This window comes from Myotis daubentonii, chromosome 11 (genome assembly GCF_963259705.1).
Source record: "Myotis daubentonii chromosome 11, mMyoDau2.1, whole genome shotgun sequence".
NCBI lineage: Eukaryota > Metazoa > Chordata > Mammalia > Chiroptera > Vespertilionidae > Myotis > Myotis daubentonii.
This window is the reverse complement of record NC_081850.1, coordinates 44,158,440-44,180,915: the sequence shown is the minus strand read 5'-3', so window position 1 is coordinate 44,180,915 and position 22,476 is coordinate 44,158,440. Positions and strand designations below refer to the sequence as shown.

The window sequence follows — 22,476 nt, the reverse complement described above, 5'->3', positions numbered from 1 at the left end:
CAGAATAAAGAACGAAGAGAAGGAATAAACTCTTTTCTAGGGCAAAATAGTGAAACTTTTCATCTTAGCGCTCTACACCCGGTTCTCATTTTCTCATTGGGGGTTGTTAATACTTTTTTGTTGAAAAAAAAATACTTAGTCTCTTCATAAATTTTATAATACCATTGCATTTTGTGTATTAATTACTGTCATACACGTATTATACAGAATGCTGGGTTTTAAAAAAGGCAGGGGGAAGCCCATTGTTTCTCAAAGCTTGTTAGTCCAAAGCATATGTCAGCACTTTATAGTTTTCCCAGGAGGGATCATTCGAATCAGCCCACAAGTATTTGAGTGAATTTCTAGTACCTACCAATAAGTCATTCAAGATGGGGATACTAATTTTTTGTAAGCAGACAGTAAGCATTGCTTTTAAACGGTGCCAGGACTTTGTTCTAGTGTGCAAGATCAAATAAGAACAAGGTGACAGATACATCACTGAAAACTGCAGATAATGCACACAGAAGAATTTTTGCCAAAAGTTTACCCAAAAATCCTATAATCTAAGTGGCTTGAGTTTTTCATGTGTTTTCCCTGCCCTCCCTTCACATTGTCAGTCATTTAGAGGGGTAGAGAATAAAAGCAGGGACAGAGTAAATCCACAGAGATTAATAGTAGTATCTTGTTAACAAAAAATGTTTGTAGAATTATTTTCTTAAAACTACTTAAAGTAACATGAAAGATATATCTTCAACTGAGGATTATTTCATAATAATTTTGTTGGTTTAAAATGCCAGATGCATGGTATTAAAACATCTGGAAAAGCATTCCTTACATATGTGCAACATCTGGGTAAATAGACCTACTTACCGCCCTGACACTAAAATTAAGCAAATGAATTAAAACATTGATTTTTCTTTCTTAAGTTTTATCCTTCATGCTTTGGAAAAGAAGGGGGGTGGGGAAATTTAGAAATTCAATATCTAAGAATTGTGGGAAAAGGTAAATAGGGAGAAAATTAAGGCTCAAAGATATTACCAAAAAATGTATTGGGGGGAATCTTTATTTCTGCTTTTACTTCCACATATATGTGCTTCGTCATATATTATAAATTTTCTGAATATAATTATAAGTAAAGATACTCAAACTCTTAAAATATGTACATATATGTATATATGTATATATGTATATATGTGTAAATTTTAATGTTGCTAATGATTCAAATAGCTATGATAGTTACTTAATTCAATACTAGGTGTGTTATGTAATTTTTAATCACCTGGTGCTCAGTCTCCACACCTAGGGTCAGCAGACTATGGTTCCCAGGCCAAATCCACCATACCTTCTGTTACTGTACAGCTCATAAGCAAGAGTAGTTTTTACATATGTAAGTGGCTGAAAAATATCAAAATAAGAATAACATTTCGTACCATGTAAAAATTATGTGAAATTCAAATATCAGTGCCCAAAGCAAAATTGTATTGGAAACCAGGCACACAAACATTCATTTCTGTATTGTCTGTCCATAAATGCTTTCCTGCTACCTCAGCAACATTGAGTAATTACAACAGAGAAAGTGTGGCCTACAAAGCTTCTAAGATATTTACTATATGGTCCTTCACAGAAGAGCTTCCCAACTTCTTTTACATAGTAAAGTACTTTGAACAATCTGGTGCATATTTGCACTAAACAAATGTTAGTTATTATCATTATTTTTAAGTTTTATATAAAATAAACGATATTCATAGAGCTAAAAATACATCAGAGACTGAAACATTTTATGATCTACTGTTCCTGAAAATAAAACTAAAAAGGAAAAAAACCCTATTAATGACATAACAATTATTGTTTAAAAATGTAAAAATGCCTGAGGAGTATAATGAACCTGGCTCATTTAATATGTATTTTGTACATGTCTTCTTATGAGAAAACGTTCAAGTCAATAGGTTATCCCTCCTTCATTAATTTTCTTGTCATAAGATCAGTTTATCTACTTATTGAAGTCCTTTAGCTCCAAACATTATCTGCTTCCCTATCTTAGTTCTTCATTTTTACCTGCTGTCTGATCCTGTTCAGTGGAGATTCTAGCCATATTCCTGCTGTCTTTGGATGATAGAAAAGAGTTACTAACAAGAACTTTGGTGTGTTATGTGATCATGGCCAGGTCAGGTCAAGTGGTACTCCATTGGACAGGGCCCCAAAATGCAACCCATACAAGCCCTTGAGTTGATCTCTTTGGACATAGACAAACCAAATTCTTATCCTAAAACCAATATCACCCTTTTGTGTTTGCCAAAGAATTAAACAGCCACAGAGCAAGAACGTGGCAATCTCTCTGGAGCCACTAGTGGGACTACAAGATGATGACACAGAATAGTGGGTATGGATGGAGTACAGGAAGGATGGAAGGAAGGCCAGTGAATTGAAATGTCAATGGTGTGAATACTCAAGACATAAGGAGTGTTATGAGCAAAGAAAAGGAATTTATGTATATAAGGATAGACTTTGGCTCACTGGCATATAAGCATAAAATTAGTAGTTTATGGAGTATAGGGTAATTTTCAGTAGAAAGATCATTGTGCTGTAAAATAGTCTTGAAAAGAGATTGTTACTTGGTTACTTGACTAAACTAAAATACTAGAAAATATTTAAGGAAGTAGCCCTGTCTTCTATAACTTCTAGGACTGTGGACTTCCGCATCAGAGAGGGTTACCCATCTGTCATGTTTCCTAACTCACGTTGAGGCTCTCCACTCTCCATAGTGTGAGGATGTGGGACCACCTTTCCTTGTCCCTTCCCCCAGCTTCTTTCTCTGTCCTCCTGGTTTCCTCCTCCACTCCTCCTACACTGCACACTGGTTTGCACTAGCTCACTCTACAAGGGCCTGCTCTGTGATCTCATCTCATTGCCTAGAAACCTTAGACCTGGAAGTAATAAGCAAATATTTTCTATATTTTTGCTTCTCTAAACATCCTGTACAGGAAGAATACATTGATTCTTAGGCAGGAATTATAATATTAAAACCTTCGGGAACTCTATTCAAGCAAAATCTGATCTCAAATAATCACTTGCAAAGATTTGCAAAAACTACGTAAATCATCTAGGGAAGATATCTGTCCAGCTGAGTTTGGTATCCTTATCATTTCTATCCCTTTGTCTGATTTGGATAGCAGAAGTGGGATGGCTACAGAGTGTCTTGAATTATTTCTCATTCCAACTGCTCCATTTATATATTATATCTGTTTTTCTCTTGGTTTGCTCTGGGGTTGAGAGTATTGAACATTTTTAGAGATTTTTAAGATACTTGAGAAACATTCTAATATTGAATGAATGAAATTGGCAGAAACCTGAATGATTTTCCAATTTCTCAGAAATTAGATGTATATATCTGGACTTGAAACCATGGATAGGTTAACTTTGTACAATTCCAGTGAATAGAAAGATTTCTCTGGGTTTACAGTTTGGCCAGAGATTGGAGGTAAGTACGCGCCTAACCAAGAGATCCTTACATAACCATTTTACCATCTCTGATGGTGGCTGCCAGGGAAAGCTGTTGCTGGTGCGTTGGAGTCATAGCTAAGAGCTTTGCATGCACTTCCATTCTGTCCTCCCAAACCCTGGGGATAAAGGGAATCTGAGGTTCAGTCACTTGGCACAAGGTCACATGGAGTATTTAAGGCAGAGCTTTTGTTTCAAACCTGAAGTCTCCATCTCACAGCCCTGACCCATTCCTTCGCCCCCCTCTGTCCAGCAACAGGATCTCGGCACCGAATGTGTTTGAATTCTGGGAGTGTTGACATCAGACAGGAAACACAGTGTGATCCTGAGGGTGGTACAAAGTCAAATACACCAAGCTTTTCCCTAAGTAACTGAGGGAGGAAACCCTTATGCAGAAGACCAGGCTTGCAAATTTTTTTCATAAGGCTCTGGAGTTATTTTTCTTTTGAGTCATTGCATTTATTCACCCAGTTGATGTATGTAAATGAAACAAATACGGGAGAGAGTAAGTTCCTAAGTCACTAACATCCCTTTTAAGGATGTATGAGAATTTTTAAAGTATTCCAAGTTGGGTAAGCTACAAATTTTGAGTCAAATTATACATTATCGTAGGTTACTACATAAAAAAAGGCCAACTAGTTTTGGTCTTTTAAGATAATAGTGCCCTATAGTAAGGTAATGCATAAGGTATTCTTCAGTGAGTTATGTCTGAGAGGAAATAGCGAAGCAGAATTTTCACAGATCTCTTTACAGGGTTGTGGGTTTATATTCTCCTTTGCTTTGCTTTTGTTCTCCTTGCCTTCTTGTAATCTCTCCATCCATCAAGATGCAACTCAAAACTACATTTGCTTTTAAGTCAAATCTCTCCTTCCTGTGTGACCCCACTCTTCTATTGGCCATCACATGGACCTGGAATTATACATTGACACCCCTGTCTTCTTTAGTCCTCTGGGTCACAGACGCTATCTCCAACATATTATTCCCAGCCTCTAATAAACCCTTCATGTGTGTCTACTGAATGATGGGCAAAAGAGAAATAGCACAGTGTGTGCTGGGGGTGAGGAAGGAGCCAGCCCAACAAGGGTTTGGGAAAGGATTTCCTGGGGAAGTCAGGTTGATCTGGGCCTTGAAGGAGTGAGGATAGCATTACAGGCCACAGGTCAAGAAAATTTTATCACACTTGTGTGACAGTGACAATACTGACTCTTTATGTGGAGGCAAGAGCATTTGTGGGGGGTTCAGATTGAAGGTGTGCACTGGGGTCACTGTGGTCAGCTGTGAATGCCAGAGTGAGGAACTTGGGGCTTTACCCAGCATTAGTCTACCATGTGTTAGCAGGGGTTGCATAAAACAGCCATGTTTTATGCAGATTAGATATCTTGAGAATCCATTAGAGATATGAGACCCCCTCACTGATGGCTTGAACAGGGATTTTTCTGATGACAAGGAAAGATACTGAATGGTCCTTTGTGGTTACAAAGTGGGAAGTAGATAGCCTGTCCTCCATGGGCCTGGATCAAGGGTGAAAGCTACCAGTTTAGTGCTCTACTCTTTGCTGGTTCCAGCCCAGGGGAGGAGGGTTACCTAATCAGCACTAGACTGCTATATCAAAACACTGTAGACTGGGTGAGTTATAAACAGCATTTATTTCTCTCAGCTCTGGAGGCTGAGAAGTCCAAGATCAAGGTGCAGGCAATTTTGGTGTCTGGGGAAGGCCTGCTTCCTGGTCTTGGGTGGTTGTCTGTCTTCGTGCTCTGTCCTCACATGGCAGAAGGGGTGAGGGAGCTCTCTGAGGTCTATAAGGACACTTAATCCCAGTCACCTCCTGATGGCTCTGCCTCCTAATACCATCACAATGGGGGTTAGGACTTCCAACACGTGAATTTTGGAGAGACACACACATTCAGTCCATAGCAAGTGTGGTCTGGGTAAGACTGACATTTCTGTGGCCATGTTTACCTCAGCCATCCCACTGTGCTCACTTGCTCACAGCCTGTCCTCAGTTCTGTGACCACTTTGCTCTTCTCATGCCTATCTTAGGAAGTGACATGCTTCTGGCAGACCCATCTAGTCTCTGTCCCCCTATTGCAGTTCCCTCACCTGCACCCAGGCCACCCTTCATTGGGAGAGGCATTTGCTTTCAGTCCATGACATGTGGTAGCTGGTGGGTGACAAGAAATCAGGAGCCTGCTTGGGCCTCAGATATAGGCCAGGCCCACCCATTTAACGGGGAGCCCTGTGTTTAGGATACTAAACCTTTACCATCGGCCATACATGTGTCTCGTACATTGCTATTTTGTTTTCCTCCTTGAAACTCCATGTGCTGGTAAATGACTGAACAGCAAGTGCCATAAAGTCTCCTAAGACCTGCTGTTCCCTCCTTGATTGCAGTTTCTACTGAGCAAAGTGGATTATGCCTCCTGCTCTGCACGTTGCACTACCTTGTGCAGCATTGTGAAAATCTCATTTAATCCGTGTAGGATGTAGACCAGGGGCTTTGATATGGAGCATGTAGGTTTGTAAATACTCTCAGTTGAGGGCAGGGAAGCATAAGGAATTTTCACTGCAGAGTGAAAAACAACTCATACAGCATAATGTCAGAATCTTTACTCACCTAAATTGGGAAAAACAAGAAGGAATGAAGGAAGCCAGCAAGGTGAGATTTTCATAGCAGGGACTCAGACACTTGGCTGGATGTGTCATCTCTTATCACAGCAGTGGGATAGAGCATTGCCTTCCACGTTGTCATCCTGGCTCATCAAGCTTTCTGCACCTCCCCCCCCCCACCTCCCCACGCCCCAAGTATGATTTGTAAGTCAGAAGCATCAGCCTCAATTGAGAGCGATATGTATCCAGGTATATCAATTAGAAGTATTTGATATAATAAGAAACAGAAAATACAGTTCAGCCCTTGCTCAGTGGATAGAGCATCAGCCTGCGGACCAGAGGGTCCTGGGTTCGATTCCAGTCAAGGGCATGTACCTTGGTTGCAGGCTCCTCCCTGGTCTAGGCTTGTACAGGAGGCAATCAATGGATGTGTTTCTCTCACATTGATATTTTTCTCTGTCTTTCCCTCTCTCTAAAAATCAATGGGAAAATATCCTTGGGTGAGCATTAAACAAAGAAAAAGAAAATATAGCTCAAAGCAGCCTAAAAACTAAAAGGTACTTATTGGCTGATTTTACTAAAAAAATCTAGAGGTATAACTAAATTTAAGCATGGGATCTGTTGTTGTTGTTCATTTATTTTTTTGTTTACTTTTCAGTTACAGTTGACATACAATATTATCTTAGTTCCAGGTATGCAATATAGTGACTAGACATTTATCAGAGTATAATCACTATACAATATAGTGACTAGATCACTATACCTTACACAGTGATCACCCTGTTAAATCTGGTACCATGCATAGCTGTTAACATTATTATTGACTATATTCCCTATGCTGTACTTGATATCCCCATGACTATTTTTATAATTGGCAATTTGTACTTCTTAATTCTTTTCACCTTTTCACCCATTCCCCAAGCCCCTCCCATCAGTGTGTTCTCTGCGTCTATGAGTTTGTTTCTGTTTTGTTGGTTTTGTTTTGTACATTTTACATACAAGCAAAATCATACAGTATTTGTCTTTACGTGTCTGACTTATTTCACTTAGCATAATACCCTCTAGGTCCATCCATGTTGTCTTAAATGGCAATATTTCATTCCTTTTATGGCTATATATATATATATATATATATATATATATATATACCACATCTTCCTTATCCATTTGCCTATCAGTGGACACTTAGGTTGCTACCGTATCTTGACTATTGTAAATATTGCTGCAGCTAACATAGGGGCAAATATATCTTTTCGAATTAGTGTTTGCATTTCTTTGGATAAATATCTAGAAGTAGAATTGCTGGGGCATGTTGCGGTTCTATTTTTAACTTTTTGAGAAACCAACTTACTGTTTCTAATAGTGCCTGCATTAGTTTACAATTTCACCTACAGTGCACAAGCATTTCTTTTTCTCCATAGCCTCACCAACACCTGTTTGTTGATTTATTGACTAGAGGCCCAATGCACAAAATTGATGAAAGGGGCTCAGCCCCCGCCCACCATGGCGGCTGGGGGCCTCTGCCTCGGCCTCGGCCCCAGCCCACAGCAGCTTGGTCCAGAAGGGCATCGGGTCTAATTAGCATATTACGCGTTTATTATTATAGATAGCCAATCTGACAGATGTGATCTCATTGTGGTTTTAATTTGCATTCCTTTTCCCCATCCTTTGGCCTGCAGAATTTTCTGTTGAGAAATCAGCTGATTGTCTTATGGGAGCCCCCATGTATATAACTAACTGCTCTTTCCTTGCTGATTTTAAGATTCTGTCTGACTTTTGGAATTTTAATTATGTGTTTTATAGTTAATTGATCCACTGCTTTTACTAACTGTTTGCTTTTACTAGTGAGAATTTTTTTGTCATATATTTTATTCATATTTTTATTTTCTTCCAAGAGAAGTTCCTTTAACATTTCTTGTAATAGTGATTTAGTGGTGATAAGCTATTTTGCCTTTTTCTTGTCTGGGAAGCTCTTTATTTCCCCTTTGATTCTAAATGATAGCCTTGCTAGGTGGCATAATCTTGGTTGTAGGTCTTTGCCTTTACTCTCTGAACATTTTGTGCCATTCCCTTCTGACCTGCAAACTTTCTGTTGACAAATCAGATGACAGCCTTATGTGAGCTTCCTTGTACACAACTGATTTATTTTTTCCTTGCTATTTTTAAGATTCTTTCATTTCTTTAATCTTTGGCATTTTAATTATGATGTGTCTTATTGTGGGCCTATTTGAGTTCATCTTGTTTGGGATTCTCTGCACTTCCTGGACTTGTATGCCTATTTTCTTTGCCAGGTTAGGGAAGTTTTCAGTCATTATTTCTTCAAATAGGATTTCAATACCTAATTCTGTCTATGATGTGAATGTTGTGCTTGTCCCAGAGATTTCTTAAATCGTCCTCATTTTTTAAAATTCTTTTTTCTTTTTTATGCTCCATTTGGGTGTTTTCCACTGCCTTGTCTTCTAGATTGCTGATTTGATCCTCTGCTTCATCTAATCTGCTGTTGATTGCCTCTAGTGTATTCTTCATTTCTGACAGGTTATTTTTCATGTGTTCTATCACCTTTTTTATGTTTTTTTGCCTTTGTTGAAGTCCTCAGTGAGTTCATCTATTTTCCCCCTAACTTCATTGAGCATCCTTATAACCACTATTTTGAACTCTATATAAACAGACTGCTTATCTTCATTTCATTAATTTTTTTGTTTTGGGGTGTGTTTTTTTCTGGAATTTAGTCCTGTTCTTTCATTTCGCTCATGTTCCTTTGCCTCCTCATTTTGGTTAACTCCCTATGTTTGTTTCTATGCATTCAGTAAATCTGCTGTATCTGTCAGCCTTCACAGAGTGGCCTTATGTAGAAGATGTCCTATGGGGCCCTCTAGCTCAATCTCCCTGGTCTCCTGAGCCAGGTACTCTAGGGGCGTCCCCTGTGTGGGTTGTGTGACTTCCTGTTTTAGTTAAGGCTCAATTGCATATCTATGGGTGGGTTTGACCCTTAGAATGACTGGCTGTGAAGACTGGCCATGACTACATTGGACAAGCTGTCGTGGGAGGGCTGACTCCATGGAGTGGGAGTCACCTTTGTGAGGCTCTGGTACCAGCTGAGCCTGCCCTTCAGGTGTGTGTTTATGGAGCTGGTTGGGTGGTCTCTGATGTGGTCTAAAGCCAGCCCCTGGGTATGTTGATTCTTGAGCCTCTTGGGAGGGCCTCTGGTGCAGGGAAATCTCAGCCACTGCTATTCTTGGTAGGAGCTACAAAGTGATCTGCAGTTGATTGCTGCTTGTGCTATGCTTGGAGAGGCTAAGCTGTGAACTAAGACTGGCTGGCACTTATGCTGGGTTTGGGACCCTTTGGTGAGCACCATGTGAGCTGAGGCCAGCAGCCACTTGTACTGGATTTCTGGCCACTTAATTGAAGCTACATCTCGGCCAAAACTGGTTGTTGCTTAGGCCAGACTTGGGGCCACCTGATGGGAATTACAATATAAGTTGAGACTGGTTGCCACTTGTACTGGTCTGGGAGCCATTCAGTAAGAGTTAAAAGGTTTGCTGAGGCTGGCCACTGCTTATTTGGGGATTGTGACCTTTGAGACATTTTGGGAAAGATTGCAGCACAAAGATTGCTTATGTGGAGGAGGCATGGAAGAGTCTCAGGCTGGGCAAACATGCTGGATGGGGTGGTGGTCTCAAGGAATCAGCAGGGAGGGATGAAGGGGTTCAGCCAGGTTAATGGAGGGCACAGATTTAGTACCCCTGTGCCATGCTAGCTAGGTATGAGGAGGGCTTACAAAAGGAACATGGTGCTTTGCAGTGCTTCCATCCCTGGAGTGAGTTACTATGACCCCTGCCCCTCCAGCCCTTGCCCCGAAGTTGGTCAGTTTAGTTTCTCCCCATTTGTTCTGGTGCTTTTCGAGCAGCTGCAATGAAGCTTAGAGGGAGTGAGTTTGTGAGGTTGTAAGTGAGTGGATGAGTGAGTCTGCCCACTGGTTCTCTAAGATTGACCCAGAGTCCCACAGCCCTTTGTCTTTCCCGGATGTAATCCCCATTGGTTTCCACAGCCAGATTTATGTGGACGCTTCTTCTCAGTGCTAGGGAGCCAGGGTGGGGCTGTGACCCTTCACTCCTCAGGGGGGCCTCCACAGCCAGCTATCCCTCCGATTCTAATTGCCACACTGAGTGTGGGACCTCCCGTTCCACATTTCTGCCCCTCCTACCAGTCACTATGTGGTTTTTTCTTTATATCCTTAGTTATAGGAATTCTCGTCAGCTAGTCTTTATGTGGTTCTCCATGATGGTTTTGCTATAATTTAGTTGTCATTTTGATGTGGTCTTGGGAAGAGACAAGCACAGAGTTGACCTACCCTGCCATCTTGACAGGAATGATCTGAATGAGCAGTTAAAACCAGGTGAACAGGTCCTGGTTTCTTTTCCTATTCAAAGGTAGCTGTTAGGAGCTCCTGAAGCTCCTCTTCCACATTCTTCATGAAAGCAAGTTTCTCTGTCCCAGAGTCCCCAGCAAAATTCCTGGGCTGATCGAATCAATTAAGCTATTTAGCTGAACTGAAAATTATAACCCAGGAAAGAGGCGTTCTGAATGACTTAGGCCTAGATTGACCAGGTTCTGAGCCAACCAGGGTGTTGGGGGATAGAATGTTCTTGCGTAAACCACTGAGCCTCCTGTTAGCAGTAGAGGTGGGCTCACTCTCAGGCAGGCCTTTTCATTGCCTGAAATGCAGTCATAACACATAGAACTAAATTGAGGTTGGAAAGTGTCATCTGTATGTCTAGGAAGAAGCGTGCCCATGCGCCATGGCTTTTATATCCTCAGGGAAAGGAGGATTCCCCAACGCTGCTGCTTTTGTGGCCTGAGGGTAGGAATTATTTAGAGGTGAATGTGGCCGTGAGAGGAACAATTTTTGGGTGATTTTATGTTACCAAGGTTGGGTAGGTAATATAGCTTCAAGTAAGAACACTTTCATAAGTGCTGAAGATTAGAAATATCACATTTGTATATCCAGGTAATTACATAGTCTCCACATAATCTGTGTAGTCCTGTATGAAAATTATAGTGAAACAGGAAGAAAGTGGGCTCCAATAAATGGGAAATATATGTTCCAAAAATATTGTTTCCATATGTTTTCTTATCAGGGGAGATATCTACCTATCTATATATTATTACTATGTATGTAGTAATAATTTTAGAAATATATATGCACTTCGGGCAATGAATTAACTTTATTTTCATTGTTTAAAAATACAGTTAATTCTGGTGCTTAGGAAATTAAACACAGCTTAGGAAACGCAAAAATGAAGCCTAGGATTTAGCTCTTAATTCAGATCTTAAGTATTTGGTCATGAACGAATAATTTTGGGTGAAAATTTATGACAGTGTGCCAGATTCAACATGATTTTCTTGGGTTTGATTACTTTCTCTTAAGGTTGAAGGAGTTAACTCAGCAAATTTATTATTCTCTTTTGCTTGTTAACCTGAGAGTTTATGTAATGAGAATAGTCCAGATGTGTCCTGAACCATTTGCATGCAAATCCTGGTGAAAGTGACTACAGCTCAACTCAAGGCTACAAAAATCTGATGCATACAGAAGATGGCTGGACTTCAGAAAGGAGCACGATTTACAGATTGAGTAATCAAGTAATTCACGCCTTGTTTTTCTGATGATGTCTTTCAGAACCGAATGGAGGAAAGCAAAGCCCTCTTTAGAACAATTATCACATATCCCTGGTTCCAGAACTCCTCAGTTATTCTGTTCTTAAACAAGAAAGATCTTCTAGAGGAGAAAATTATGTATTCCCACCTAGTTGACTACTTCCCGGAATATGATGGTAAGTCATCACTCTTCAGCCAGCCCAGTAGCTGGGGAGATGTTTTCCCTACCAAGACCAATACAAGGCCAGCAAACACATCATAGTGCCCCCCTGCTGCTTTCCCTTCAGAAGTGTGTGTGGCATGACTGAGGAAGGACAGGTTTTTGTTTGCTTCATCTTCTAATGACAAGAAACATTTCATTCCCTAACAATGCTGAAAATTATAGCAAAAGAAAACAACGTCTTGCGTGTTTTGAAATAAATATATCAGAGGAGGGAACAATCCAGCAGTGTTAACTGACCGGGTAGCAACCACTGTAATTCCCTCTGTATCTCTCACTCATTTGGTGATAGTCTGCCTCTGCCTCTCGCTGGACAGAGAACACAGTTTTGTGGTCAAGAGCCCATGCTCTGCAGTCAGCCGCCCAGGTTCCGGTCCATACTTCCTTTTTATCGAACCACGATCAAGTCACTTGGTTTCTCTGGGCCTTAGGACCAAACTCCTGGGATTATTTTGTAGACTGTAATAGATAACATAGGTGTGACATTTTAGTATGATGGTTGACACATAGTGACTATTCAGGAAATACTTACTTTGGGCTGATGAAGTGCCATCATCCTGAGGAATGGTGCCTTTCCTTAAGCTCTTCCTCTGGCATTTAGAATCAGTAGCACTCAGTTCAGTACTCATATGGCTTTGCATTATTTACTTCCTTCTTATAAACAGATCTTGCCTCCCCAACCAGGCAGTGAAGTCCTGAACCACTGGACAGGATATCCAACCCATTCTGAGAAATACTTGATCAGTTGATAACAAAATGCATCCGTATCCAGCCACTCTATTTCTTTTTTAAGATTGTATTTATTTTTTTTATTGATGAGAGAGAGACAGAGAGAAACATTGATTTGTTATTCCACCCACTTATGCCTTCATTGGTTGATTCTTGTATGTGCCCTGACCGGGAATCAAACCCACCACCTTGGCAAATTTGGATGACGCTCTAACCAACTGAACTACCCAGCCAGGGCCTACACCCAGCCATTCTAAAACAACTGAAAGAGTCACAGCCGCAGCCCCATAAAGTTTTATTGAAACAGTTACACCCATGCATTTGGGCACTGCCTGTGACTATTCTCATGCTATACAACAGCAGAATTGAGTAGTCATGACAGAGATCAAATGCCTAAAATATTTACTCTGGCCCTTTACCGAGAAGGTTTGCCAAACCTGGTCTAGACAGAATGGTAGTTGAGAACAGGCTTGGCCTATCAGAGCTCCAGCCTGCTGCTTACTGGTGACAATGCCGTGGACAATTTTATCAGCTACTCATTTCCTTCCTAAGTGAGAAAGAATGGAAGGGAATCTCAAAGATAAGTCACTGAGCACATGTGGTACCTGCCACAGAAGAGCACAAACCCCATGCACCTGTTACAGAGCAGGCATCATGGCAGCAGAACAGACTAGTTTTAAAATTATTTCATCACGTGGTGTCTGGGTAGGATATCAGTTCAACGTTTCTGTACTTCTAAAAGGTAATTACTTTAAAAGCTATGATTCAGTTTGGCTTCACAGCTTTCTGTGAATATACAGACACATCAGGGATGGTGTTTCACTCATCCTTTCATCCCACACGAGGAAGAGAGACGGTGCATGTTTAAAGAACTGAAGGTCCCCTCTGCAAGTACATTTTCCTTTGTGCAGTGTTGTTCCTTAAAAAAACAAACAAACATATAACTTTCCTACCCTGCACAGTGTTTTCACTTTTCCCGCTTTGAATCTGCCACTAGCCTGGCACCAAGTCATAAATGCCTGAAGCTGTATTCCTCAGTCTCCCTGAGAAACTGTGGAAGGAACTAACTTCACATGTAGTTCACTTGCTCTCCCATACAACAGGCATGCTCTTGAAACACAGCATCTGCCCACGTGTGACGGGCACAAAGCCTCTAATGTACATCCCAGACCACGTGCTTGCCTCACCCCTCTGGAAAGAGAGATTCATACATTTTCTCAATTTGGTGAGCCTTGGCAGGCGGGAAACGACCCCTTCCCCCATACACAGCACCCACCCGTGGGCCAGCGTGCTCTCATGATGTGCTTGCATTCAGGATGACAGAGGGGAGGTACAGCACAGCCTGCCCACCGAGGCTCGGGCTGCTCCGTGCAGCACACAGAGTCACATTAGTTGTATTTTTCTGTGAGAAAAGCCTATTTCTCTCTCCTTTTCACCCTCTCTTCCTCTCCCCCTCCCTCTCTCCCTCCAACATCTCCCTGATCTCTTTACATATCTTCTTTGCGGTATTTTCCTCAGATTCCCCATCACTGTGAGTATTTTCCTTCCAACAGGTGCCCATTGTGAATGTCTTAAAATCTGAAGATGGTACTTACTGTCTGTCTCCTCCAGTACACACATAGCACACACAGGACACTTGGTCATGGCAAGGAGACACTTTGTTATTCACAAGCAAATGCAGCTGTCATTTCACGAGACCCAAAGCCCTCGTAAGATGAGAGAAGACTGAACAAACGCGAGTCCCGCTCTGCAGTGATGTTTTTGTAATAAACATGTTTATGGTGTTATAAATTTCACACTTCCACATTTCTGCACTTACAAGGTCTTAATCATAATGAATGCCATTCTGTATTTCTTTTTAGGAAAGGAAATTATCATTTCCACATGGGCTTGAATTGCAAAATTGTTCAGGGATTGTGGAATTGTGTTCCTGCTATGAGTTCTTTGTAGTTTATATTTTTTCAAATAACATATTTATTCTTAAAAACATAACACACTCCAAGTGCTCTTTAATGAGCTTGAGTCTAGTTCTGATAGTCTTCAGAGCAGCGGTGGGGATGTCCAGCCCAAGCGCTATATAGCCCTCGAAACCATTTGGTCTGGCCCTGCAAGGCATTAGGGATGAGTTAATTAAATGTTTGACCAAAGAAATTCAAGACACTAATTCGAAAAGATATATTCGCCCCTATGCTCCTGCAGCATTATTTACAATAGCTAACATATGGATGCAACCTAAGTGTTCCTCAATAGACAAACAGATAAAGAGGTGGTACATATATAAAGTGGAATATTACTCAGCCATAAAAAAGAATGAAATCTTGCCATTTGCAACAACATGGATGGACCTAGAAGGTATTATGCTAAGTGAAATAAGTCTGACAGAGAAAGGCAATACCCTATGGTCTTGCTTATATATGGAATCTAAAAAACAAAACAAACGCATAGATACAGAAAATAAGCTGATGATTGCCAGATGGGAGGGGGTTTGGAGGATGAGTGAAAAGGGTGAAGAGATTAAGAAGTACAAGTTTCCAGTTCTAAAATAGTAACAGTGATGTTAAAGTACAGCATTGGGACTATTGTCAGTAATATTGTAATAATTATGAATGGTTTCAGATGCACACTGAACTTATCGGGGTGTTCACTTCATAAGTGATATAAATGTCTACTCACTATGTTGTGCACCTGATATGTTGCGCTAACAAAATATGTCAACTGGGATGGAAAAAAATGCAGGCACCTTATTTTTAAAAAGGAACAATACAGACGTCATTTTCATGCGTATGACCCACTAAACATTTATTGAGCAAGCACATTAATGCCTCAACTAACAAGCTGTCTCTCTCCTCCCTTGGCCAACAGGACCCCAGAGAGATGCCCAGGCAGCTCGAGAATTCATCCTGAAGATGTTCGTGGACCTGAACCCAGACAGTGACAAAATTATCTACTCCCACTTCACGTGCGCCACAGACACCGAGAACATCCGCTTTGTCTTTGCTGCCGTCAAGGACACCATCCTCCAGTTGAACCTGAAGGAGTACAATCTGGTCTAATTGTGCCTCCTCGACACCGCCCTTCCCTTCCTTGGTGGGCTATCGAAGCTGTACAAGAGGGACTGTATTTCTGTGGAAAGCAATTTGCATAATACTAATTTATTGCCGTCCAGGACTCTGTGTGAGCGTGTCCACAGAGTTTGTAGTAAATATTATGATTTTATTTAACTATTCAGAGGAAAAACAGAATGCTGAAGTACAGTCCCAGCACATTTCCTCTCTATCTTTTTTTTTAGGCAAAACCTCGTGACTCAATGTATTTTAAATTCTCAGTCATGCACTCACAAAGATAAGAGTTGATTCATTGTTTTCCTCTCTGTCCCTGTCCCTCTTTCTCTCCCCCCACCCCTCTTTCCTCCTTTCCCACTGAGCAAAATGAAGCTGATTTCCTATTTCCTAACCTATAACCTCCCTCCTGATTTTTCCCGGGTTACAATGGCCTTTATCCTAGTTCCATCCTTGGTCAGGTTTTTCTCCCGAATGAAACGGTTCAGGATGACATCATTCGATTTAAGCCATCAACATCAGCTTAGTTGAACATTTTTTAGTTTTTGCTGAAGGATTACAAGTATTAATACTATGGTTTTAACTGTATTGCTCTGGATACACATATAGAGGTTTTTATGTAAGTATATTGTCTTGCCTCACTTTGGCCTGGATGCCTGTCTAACAGTTAAGTGTCATTCCTTTTGGATTTCTGCCTTCAGCCATAGTGTGGCTGCTCAGAGGGATGTGCAGATGTCAGTGAGACGAGGGCAGAGACGCGCGGAAGGAGTCCTATCTTTTAAAATGCCACATGCCATCGTCCTTCCTCCCTTCCTTGCTTTTTCTTTTTTCACCCTCTCTTCTTTAAATCACAGATGCCAAAAAAAAAAAAAAAATGCCAACAGACACTACATTACCCTAGTGGCTGCTACCCAGGGCCTTTTCATAGGTTGCTCTTAATTTTTTTCCCCTTGGTTAGGATTTTTCCTCCCTTTTTTTTCTGAGTGTTTGGGCCACAATTTTTAGTTGATTTTTATTATAGGTCTGTGTTGCCAAAGCTGGCTTTTTGTAAAACAGAATAAGAACTTAAACGATAAAAGCCAGTATCTTAAAATGTAAGAGAATAAGACTGTGAAGCCTAAAATGATTGGCTGAGAATGAACCTGCAACACCAATTGCCAAACAATTGGTAACTGTACATTTGATTCTCACGGTCCATGCTTTTTTAGTCCTTACTGTTGAGTCTCCACGTTCCATGTCGAGTGTCCAAATCAGCAATGTGGAAAAGTGTCCTCTGTGATGCAACGTGACATTTGCTTGTGTCTCTTCATTTGAAGCCAGTTGTACTCTTTATGTTCTTTAAGGTCGAGTAGGTCTGCCAAGAACACTGATTGATAGTATTATTCTGACACCTTTAATTTGCAAAATCTGAAGCTACTGCTCGTTTACCACCTTTGGATCTTTTTAAACTGGTGACTGGTTAAGTAGAACTTAAGGAAGATTTGTGGACTAAACTCAAAAGTAACCTCTCACTGTTCTGTAGAACACTATTTATGTAACTGAACCTGCTTGGAGAGAGATCTGGAGTTCTCTGTGTGCAATTTCCAACAAATGCAAAAAAATACAGCACGTGCATGGATGAGCTCTCCTGTCAAGCAGCGTGAGTTGAAATAGGTTTTAAGAAAATAAATCCAGATTGTTTTAAACCTGCTGGAAAGTTAGAATGAGGCCATGATGTGGTCTCATTTTAACTATAATGCTATTTGGCACAAGTCTGAACTTCCATTTAAATCACTCTCTTGAAACAGCAAAGGGGAGGGAGAAAACTGTGGGCTTATTAGATGAGGACAAGGGTTATTACTAAGTGGTAATGCAGTGTTCTCATTCTGCACTCTCCCAGCCTCAAACAACACAGGTTACTTTTTTTTTTCCTTGCTCAGAAAGCACCTGTAATTTAATCAAGAAACAGACTGCCTGTAAGTATAGTGCAATTATGAATGCTCTAATCGTTGTACATACATCTCTCCCTTGATATTGCAGCATCCATACTGGCTTTGTGATCATTAATTGTTTTGGCAGATTGAATGTGCTGTATTGATATGTATCTATGTAATTGTATGTCTTATAGCTAATTCACATTTTGAATAATGTTATTTTATTTACTTTTTTAAGAGAGGAGAATGTAAATTTGTCAGTTTATTTCTGACTAGGGATATTTTTTTTTTCCATTTAGAAAACAAGAAAAAAAAAAAAACCTTACTCTCGTACAGAGCGGTACTAGCATCGTGCTGTATAAAATCATTTGCACATTCCTGAGTAGAGGTATACTGATTATAAGACCCAAAGGTAATTTCATAGCAAAATACATAAAATCAGTTGGAGCTTTTATACAAACATGGAAAACAACTTTGTAGAACTTTTGCCATTTACCTAGGATTGGAATATGAGCTTTTATACAATTCATATTCTTATTTGGCAAATGCACAGTTTAGTATTACCTCTCTGGTGGCCTTTACTAGAAAGGCAGTTTTAGAAGCTATTGTGATCCACTAAGGAAATGTTTTAACAGCTAGAGACCACTGCTTGCCTGAAAGGGCGATCTTAAATTTGGTGCAGCAAAAAAAATAAAAATAAAAAAGAAAATAAAAAAAAGAAAACAAATGTAAACAACATTTGAAGGCCTACAGTGTGTATAGAGAAAACCTCATCACAAGATCATAAGTGTTACAGTTGTAGGGAATCAAGATATTCTATTTAATAGAGCTATAGTAGATTGTAGTCGATTAAACCTGATCTCAAAGCTCGGAGGAAGCTGAGCAGCACAGGGAAAGACTGTTCTGTGTGCTTTTATGAAATTGGGATGGAATTGCTATGCAGAATTGAGGTTTGTGGCCTCACTGTCCCTCCTAGGGTGCATGACAAGATCCCTTCTCTCGAGAAAGGAAAAAATTGATCACCCTACCTGCAGTGATGCCTGGAAACCTACTTGTAGCCACACTAGTCAGTCGAAGCTAAAGGATTTTCTTTTTCCTTTCTTTGTTTGGGGTTTTATTGAAGGGGATAGGGGTGGGAAGGGATTCTTTTCAGTTTTGTATAAAAACAAAGTTTACTCATGCTTTATATTATATTCTGATTGCAAGCGTTATCAGCGTGTGCCACTGGACTCCTGTTGAGGCTGTAGGTGACGGAGGCTGTGGCAGGTTTTATGACTTGGGCATGTCTTATTCAGAAACAAAAACCCCAAAAAACCTTTCTTCAGCATACCAAGGCAAGCAGCCATTTCATGACTCACTAACACATTGCAGTGTACCAGTTTACAGATGATTTTTCCCTTTTTTGCGTGGCACGGCAGTTCCAACCCACAGAGAATTCCTTATTTGTAAATTGGAGGTTGTACTATGCCTTACAGAGCTTAAATTCAGAAGTTTGTGCCTCATATCTGAAACAAAGGGAAATAACCCGCCCATTCGAAAGTAAATACATCCCCTCAAAGTGTGTGTGTTGTTTTTTTTAACATTCCCATATAAAGAGCTCTGTTGAATGTCATGAATAGACTGGGGGAGGGGGGCCTTTTAGGAACCTGCATATGTTGTTTACTAACAAATGACATCTACAAAAGGTATTTGAAGAACACCTGAAACTTGTATTTTTTTGTAGATTAACTAGCAGGTCTAATATTTTAAAAGGCAATTCAGCTAAAGGACAATTTACTTTTTGTACTTCAGACTATCTTGATTGTCAAGGTGTACGAACTGTAATCTTAAAATTTATACTGCCACATGACTGTAAATTTTAGTTGTCTTAAGTTAGGAATCGGTGAAATGCTATTTATGCTGGATTTGGGTCAAAATGACTTATTTGCAAAAAAATAAAAAAATAATGGGAAGAAAGGGCTGCATAATGAAATACCGCAAGACTCAGATACTGGTTGGAAATAACCTTCAAATTACCTTCAATTTTTCTGTTTTCAGTTTCTCAAAAAAGGACGAATGAAATGAAATATAGCAGAATGTTAACCCATATAAAAATAAAGTGTACCCAAATATTGTAATGTATATTGCTGCTCTTCTTAAAATTAACTAAGGGTTTAAAACCACTTAATGGGTAAAATGACAACATCTCAATTGATACAAATAAGGTGTGCTCGGTATACGGTAACATTTTCTTCCAAAGATATATCTTTGGTTAGAAACACACACAAAATTAAAACAAGTAATACTGTATGTTTATCTTTCTCTACATATTTCCAGCATATGTAGCGTTAATAGATCTGTCCTGGTAACTATGTCTTTGGGATTTCATTTTGGTTCCATCAAATTAGGAAAAGAAATGGCCTAGTTGTATATGATTAGCTAGAGATTTTTGGAGCCAGACACGTTTAGCAGCTACTTCGTGCAGACTCTCAACTTGTCATTTGTTTTTCTCGGAGTAAAAAACCATTTCCTGTCTTCTTCCCAACTACCAATGTCCTTTTAGTAACACTCTGCCTCTAGAATCATCTGTTCAAAGTATGCATACACACTCAGCACATAGTAGGTACTCAGATATTAATTTCCTTCTTACCTCCCTTATCTGTCATGTACTTACATTTCCCCACATAATTCCAACCCAATAATAAATGACATTTACATGTGATTAAAACACCTCTTGGGTAAAGTTGGATCTTACATGAATAAAGGAATTCTGATTTTCATATAAGCTGTGGTAGACAGAAAAAAAATAACAGGGAGGAAGATATGCAATAGAATATTTTTAAGTTTAGGAAGAAAGCTGGAAAATGACTGTGTAATTTTCTTCAGGTTACTTTACCGGAAGCATGTTGGTGGATTTCTTTTCCTCAAAAAACTCTCTAAATGCCACTTCTTGCTGGATTCCTCACCTGTCATCACATTGGAAACCCTTACTAGACCTATGTGTTTAGGGAGTTTTGTCAGAAAACATTTTTAATTGCAGTATTTAAAAAGATCATATTTACTGGTTCTTAAAATGTCATTCAAATGCATGTATTGTCTAATGTTTGGGGATGGGAACTAGTTTTGCAAAAAAACACCTAATGTTGTATAATAATGCCCCAATGATCTTGCTGGTTAAAAATACAGTATTTTTGGCCATAATTTTGTACGACAGTATGCTTCATTCTTGAGTTTTGCTTCTCTTGAAGTTGCCCAAACTTCTCCTGGAATGATCTTTATTATGAGCAGTATTGGAATAAATCTTTTCTTAAAACACTTCATATGCACATGCATTTTCCAAAGTAGGCAAATTCAATAGTGTCTAAACCAACCAAAAATTTATTTTCCCCTCTGTGTATAATCAGAAACTTCAGCCTCCTGTAGTAGGAATATTCGTATTGATAGTATTGATCAAATTAGCTTCTAAAAAAATTGCCCTGATTTAGGTTGCACACAACTGTAAAAATAAATTTATATATCTGCTCAATAAAGACTTTCAAAGCCGCTATCTTCAACCTGAAGCAGCTTCTAATAAGGAGAAAACACTGGCCTGAAGCAGCAATGCTTGGCTCAGAGTTTCCTGAGTCAGTGGTGTGGTGAATGGGTGTACTCCACTTGGGCAAAGGGACCTGGTGTAGGTGTTGTTTATGTCTGTGACTTAGAAACAGGTAGGCTTTCGAGATCAGCTAAAAAGTAGCTTTTCTTTTGCTGGCAGTTGTGTGGCGTTGGTGTTGATGGTGGCAAGTGTTTTGTGGGGGGTTTTTTTCTAGAGAATCAGTGCCTGTGGAGAGACTTAAAACCCTACCAAAAGCAACACCTGTCCCTCTTATCTATCATCAGGTCTCTCTGATGGACAATCCAGCCCTTGCTTAGGGAATTGTGTGTTATTCAGAACACTGTTCCGTCCAAATACTTTAGAGAAAAAAGTGTCATTTTTACTGAAAAGCCTTCGGTTTAAGGCTCTCCTATCCCATGCTTACACGTTTCACATTATTTTTTAAGTATATTCTTACTGGTTTCAGAGAGAATGGGAGAGGGAGAGAGAGATAAAAACATCAATGATGAGAGAATCATTGATCGGCCGCCTCCTGCCCGCCACCTACTCGGGATCAGGCCCACAACCAGACATGTGCCCTTGACCAGAATCGAACCTGGGACCCTTCAGACCGCAGGCCTATGCTCTTATCCACTAAGTCAAACAGGTAACAGGTGAGGGCCCATTCTTACAGGTTTTAGAGACCATTTCGAATAGATGGTGTTCCCTTCTCTCTGGATCCTGCTATTAAGGGAATGGTGTGACCGGGGACTGTCACTTAGTACAGGCCTGGAGTGATCAGTTCACACAATCTCTCTGCTGAGAAGGCAGGGTGTTAAGCAGCCCCCAGTTCTCCCCACTCCATAGCTCCCAGCTCTCCCCGCTCCATGACCTTCTGACCCCTGCTTGACCACTGTAGGAGCAGGGTCCGTCTGCACCATCATCTGGAAGACCATCTGTCTACTGTAAAAGCACAAACTCGCTGAACATTATTTGATCCGAGGCCAAATATTTTCACTTTTGACTCATAGAACAAGCCTACAGAGTTGGTTTCTTTTCTGTCCTATTTCAGAAGCAATAAAGTGGCTGGTCTGGAAGCTTCTCTGTCTGGCTCTTTATCTTCCCTGTTCCTCCCATTTTTCTTAATTTTGTGATGGCCAAGTGCTGCCTCTAGGAACCAGTTAAACCATTGCAAAGAGTGGGGGTGGAACTGGGAGCTGAGGAACAACCATGGTTTGTTGATAATGTGTCCAGAGCCCA

The 22,476-nt window shown here is 40.2% G+C and overlaps 1 protein-coding gene across 1 annotated transcript in view; it reads left to right on the top strand.

Annotated features, from left to right (window-relative positions):
- The window catches only part of LOC132212019 (guanine nucleotide-binding protein G(q) subunit alpha), a 260,920-nt gene extending 241,136 nt beyond the window's left edge, over positions 1-19,784 (top strand). The window contains exons 6-7 of the mRNA XM_059656972.1: positions 11,765-11,918; positions 15,554-19,784. Coding sequence (XP_059512955.1) covers positions 11,765-11,918; positions 15,554-15,744 — 345 coding nt within the window. The 3' untranslated portion in view covers positions 15,745-19,784. The remainder of the gene's footprint in view (positions 1-11,764; positions 11,919-15,553) is intronic.
- Positions 19,785-22,476: the final 2,692 nt, after the last annotated feature.